The sequence below is a fragment of the Taurulus bubalis genome (genome assembly GCF_910589615.1).
Source record: "Taurulus bubalis genome assembly, chromosome: 16".
Classification (NCBI taxonomy): domain Eukaryota; kingdom Metazoa; phylum Chordata; class Actinopteri; order Perciformes; family Cottidae; genus Taurulus; species Taurulus bubalis.
The window spans coordinates 23,640,242-23,645,241 of record NC_136604.1 but is presented as its reverse complement, the minus strand read 5'-3'; the positions used below and the strand labels follow the sequence as shown (position 1 = coordinate 23,645,241).

General features: G+C 50.4%; 1 protein-coding gene across 1 annotated transcript in view; it reads right to left on the bottom strand.

Annotated features, from left to right (window-relative positions):
• The window catches only part of plekho1a (pleckstrin homology domain containing, family O member 1a), a gene marked incomplete at both ends in the record, with an annotated part of 111,687 nt that overhangs the window by 45,442 nt on the left and 61,245 nt on the right, over nt 1-5,000 (bottom strand). Inside the window, one exon of the mRNA XM_079231962.1 lies at nt 4,247-4,347. Coding sequence (XP_079088088.1) covers nt 4,247-4,347 — 101 coding nt within the window. The remainder of the gene's footprint in view (nt 1-4,246; nt 4,348-5,000) is intronic.

Here is a 5,000-nt window from a genome sequence, read left to right as displayed (position 1 = left end):
CGGTGTCGTGGCGGCAACCCAGGACTGGGGACATCGTCGGGTGGTGGATAGAGCACTTTGAGGAACTCTTGAACCCGGCCAACATGTCTCCTGGAGAGGAGGCAGTCCCTGAAGACTTTGGGGTGGTTGCACCCACATCCCTGCTGGAGGCCACTAGGGTAGTCAAAGCTCCTTGGTGGCACCGGGGGATGAGATCCTGAGATGCTGAAGGCGCTGGACGTTGTTGGACTGTCTTGGCTGACTCGCCTCTTCAATGTCTCATGGGGGTCAGGATCAGTGCCCATAGACTGAGAGTGATCTATCAGGGCATCACACTGCTCACTTGTTGAACCTCAGATTCAAGACGAACAGTGTGGGTTCCGTCCCGTTTGTGTGGGGTGCTGTGGGACTATGGGGTTAGGGTTAGGGTTTAACCCCTAACCCTTCATCACCGGTCCTGTTCCTGACCTTCATGGACAGGATATCTAGACGCAGCCGGGGGGAGAACGAGGTCGCAGATACAAGCGGCTGGAATGAGTTTCCTCTGTAGGACTCTTAGAGACAGAGTAAGGAGATGAGTTTCCTCTTTAGGACTCTTAGAGACAGAGTAAGGGGATGAGTTTCCTCTGTAGGACTCTTAGAGATAGAGTAAGGAGATGAGTTTCCTCTTTAGGACTCTTAGAGACAGAGTAAGGAGATGAGTTTCCTCTGTAGGACTCTTAGAGATAGAGTAAGGAGATGAGTTTCCTCTGTAGGACTCTTAGAGATAGAGTAAGGAGATGAGTTTCCTCTGTAGGACTCAGCCTTAGTAATAATAATGCTATAAAATAATAATGATAATCTTCTGCAGGTCGCAGTGAGTCGACAGTTTCAGGCGACTTCCCCTCGTCCTTCCTCTCGCCCTCCCCTGACGATGACTTCGACCTGGACGGCATGGAGACGCCCTCGGACAGCGAGTCCCTGCCCTTCCCCTTCTACGACCTGGAAGGTGAGAGGTCAAAGGTCAACCCCCTGTTGATGTCGACCCTTTTTAACCACCGCCCCCGGATTGTTTCCCCAGATGAGCTGCGGCGTCTCGGCGTGGCGTCCCGGCGCCATAGGGCGTTCGGCTCCCGGCGGACCGGTTCTGGATCGGACCTCAGCAGACCGGGAGCTCTGGAGCGGGAGGACGTGGTGGACGGGCGCGGCACCAGGTGGCGCTGCTTCTCCACCGGCGAGCCGCCGCAGGAGAGCCGGGTCAACATGAGCGTCCTGGAGCCGTTCCTCAGAGTGCTGTCTCATGGAGGTAAGGGACCTCACCTGCGTGACTCCTCCCCCCTTCACAGGCCTCACCTGTGTGACTCCTATCCCCTTCACAGGCCTCACCTGTGTGACTCCTCCCCTTCACAGGCCTCACCTGTGTGACTCCTCCCCCCTTCACAGGCCTCACCTGCGTGACTCCTCCCCCCTTCACAGGCCTCACCTGTGTGACTCCTATCCCCTTCACAGGCCTCACCTGTGTGACTCCTCCCCTTCACAGGCCTCACCTGTGTGACTCCTCCCCCCTTCACAGGCCTCACCTGTGTGACTCCTCCCCTTCATGGAACTCACCTTTGTGACTTCTCCAGTTCACAGACCTCACATGTGTGACTCCTCCCCTTCACGGACCTCACCTGTGCGACTTCTCCCCTTCACGGGTCTCACCTGTGTGACTCCTCCCCTTCACGGACCTCACCTGTGTGACTCCTCCCCTTCATGGAACTCACCTGTGTGACTCCTCCCCTTCATGAACCTCACCTGTGTGACTCCTCCCCTTCATGGAACTCACCTGTGTGACTCCTCCCCCCCAACGCCTTTAACACCTTCTCTGTCACCTCTCAGGCTACTACGGAGACGGGATGAATGACATCATCGTGTTTTCTTCCTGTTACCTGCCGCAGAACCGTATGGAAAACTACCAGTACGTCATGGATCACCTGTTCAGGTAGAGGACCGAACGGAACCTGACCCAGTCTGAGGAGGGAATAGTAGCATGCAATAATATATAATAATAATAATAATAATAATAATAATAATAATAATATTATAATAATACATGATACAAATAATAATATAATACTAATAATAATGTAAGATATATAATAATAATAGTATGTAATAATAATATTTATAATAATAATAGTATATAATAATAATATTTTTAATAATAATAGTATATAATAATAATAATAAAATAATAGTATATAATAATAATAATATTTATAATAATAATAATAGTATGTCTGAGCGTCCCTCTGTAAGGACAGTGATTGACAGCTGTCTGTCTGCAGGTACGTGGTGGGGACTCTGGACCTGATGGTGGCTCAGAGCTACGTGATGGTCTACCTGTGTGCCGGAGGCCAGAAGGACAAGCTGCCCGGGATCAGCTGGCTGAAGGAGGTCTACACCACCATCGACCGGAGGTCAGTCCAGCAGGGGGCGCCAGATCCTCACCCTAGAACCAGGTGTACCCAATAAAGTGGTCACTCCTCCATAATTTACCTGTAACACCTGGACAGTGTTTACAGTCCATTAATATTAATGTTGAGCTTATTGTCATATTATTATCAGACTGGAACACTTCACTTCCTGCTTCACTTCCTGTTTCACTTCCTGTTGTGGCCCCTGTAGGACGGCCTGGGTGAACCCTTATGCCGTGTTCACACCAAAACAGTTGCGAAACATCCGCGCGTCCAGATTACATGTTAAGTCAATGCACAGACGCGTTAGGTTGCGAAAAAGCGGATTTTTCGCCGGGCGTCGCGATAGAAGCGAATATTCGCAACGCCACTTTTTCGCTTTTTCGCCGGCGTTCAAATATTTCAACTCCAGCGAATAATTCGCATGACGCGGAGTTGCGAAAGCCAATCAGCGTTGAGAAGCTCCGCCCGGCATCACCGCCGCTACTGAATGAAGCTGCTGGTCCTGAAGGAGCGCTGGAAGCGGCTTCATCCAGACACTCGTCCTGGAGGAGGAGCTGAGTGTGACCACGGATAATGTCATGAACCCAGACACGGGGCGGGTGATGTGGGACTTCCTCAACAAGTATGAAGCAGAACTAGAGGTTATTTACCTGGTGGATGAAGGAAATAGTAAATGTTTTCAAGACACAGAGATAAGCCCCGCCCCCTTTCCCCAGCGATGGTTGTGAAAAAACGGATTAACCACAATTTTTCACCTGCGGCGCGATATAGGCGAAGTGGCGTTGCGAAAATTCGCAACTGTTTTGGTGTGAACACGGCATCACTGTGTGATAATCGGCTCGTTGGAGATGAGCCAGTTCTGCGCAGAATCGATCGGCGGCGATCGGCGCGCAATGCATGCTGGGTAGATTTGTGTTAGACTTGCTCTGACGTCATGCACACGTGGTCAACGATACTCTCACGAGACTAAGCCGACCGTCGATTTCAGAGGCAGGCGCTGCAGTGACTCTCCCCCGACTGCTTGGCCCAGTGCATGATGGGAAACGCCTGGCTGTCGCCACATCAGAGAGCTGATTGGCTCTTAGATCTGACAGCAAACACCACGTGTTGTAGAAAATTCGTATTTTATGTGTAGTTGTAATACTTAACGCTGGATTATTGACTATTAGTCTCATGTTTGATCTAAAAACATTTATTGTGTGGTTGTTAATACAAAATCGTATTTATACAACACACATCAAAACTACTAGTAGTGTATTTCACAGGCAGACATCAAAAGACCAAAGGATGCAGCTACACACACATTTCTACATAAATATATATTTATAAACACATAATAAATCCAAACGTGATCTGTAAACTACAAGTAAACAAAAGTTCGGAACTAACAGGAAGTACTTTTTCTGTGACTTCCTGCGTAAACACAGCTGACAGCTGTCAACGCCTCCTGCTGCTCTCTGGACTCCAGGCGAGGCGCAGCTCTGACGAACGAGCCTATTGACTGTGTGTGTGTGTGTGTGTGTGTGTGTGTGTGTGTGTGTGTGTGTGTGTGTGTGTGTGTGTGTGTGTGTGTGTGTGCAGGTTGAGGAAGAACCTGAAGGGTTTCTACGTGGTTCATCCCACCTGGTACATCAAGGCCCTCGCCACCATCATCAAACCCTTCATCAGGTCCGCCCCCTCCTCTTCCTTCTCCTCTTCCTCCTCTTCCTCCTCTACCTCTTCCTCCTCCTCGTAAAACCAGCTTTGCAGTCTGGACATGTCACTCTCTGAGCCGCCACCAGGGGGCGAGCCAGATGTTTGGCCATCTTGATAAACCTAACATTCATGTCTCCTCCTCCTCCTCCTCTTCCTCCTCCTCCTCCTCCCCCTCTTCCTCCTCCTCCTCCTCCTCCTCCTCCTCCCCCTCCTCCTCCTCCTCCTCCTCCTCCTCCTCCTCCTCAGCTCTAAGTTCAGCAGGAAGCTCCAGTTCGTGGCCAGCCTCCCAGACCTCTCTCAGCTGGTCCCTACTGAGCATGTGCAGATCCCAGACTGCGTCGCCCAGTGAGTTTCACTCCACTTCCTGTTTCAGACAGGAAGCTGAGAAGTTAAAGTATTCGTGTTTCACAGCTTTTCACTTCACTAACTAAAGTAAACAAAGAAGGCATCAGAAGCAACACCTTTATTATTGATCATTCCTCTTCGTCATGTGGTCAAAGCATCAGGACCTCTGGTCGTATTTCCTGTCATTTGTTTTGTATATTTAATGACATCCTGCAGAAAGGTTCATTCAGGTGAAAGTGAAGTCAAAGTAGTTTCCTGTGTTTTTACTCTGCGTTGAGGTGGTGACGTCGTTATCTTTAAAGAAGAAGAAGAATGTTGTGAACTCAAATGAAGGCGATGATGTCACTTGTGCTCCCTGCAGGTACGACCAGAACCTGAGCCGGTGAAGCAACACCTGGACCCGGTCTGGACCTGGTCTGGACCTGGTCTGGACCTGGACCCGGTCTGGACCCGGTCTGGACCTGGTCTGGACCTGGACCTGGTCTGGACCTGGTCTGGACCTGGACCTGGTCTGGACCCGGTCTGGACCTGGTCTGGACC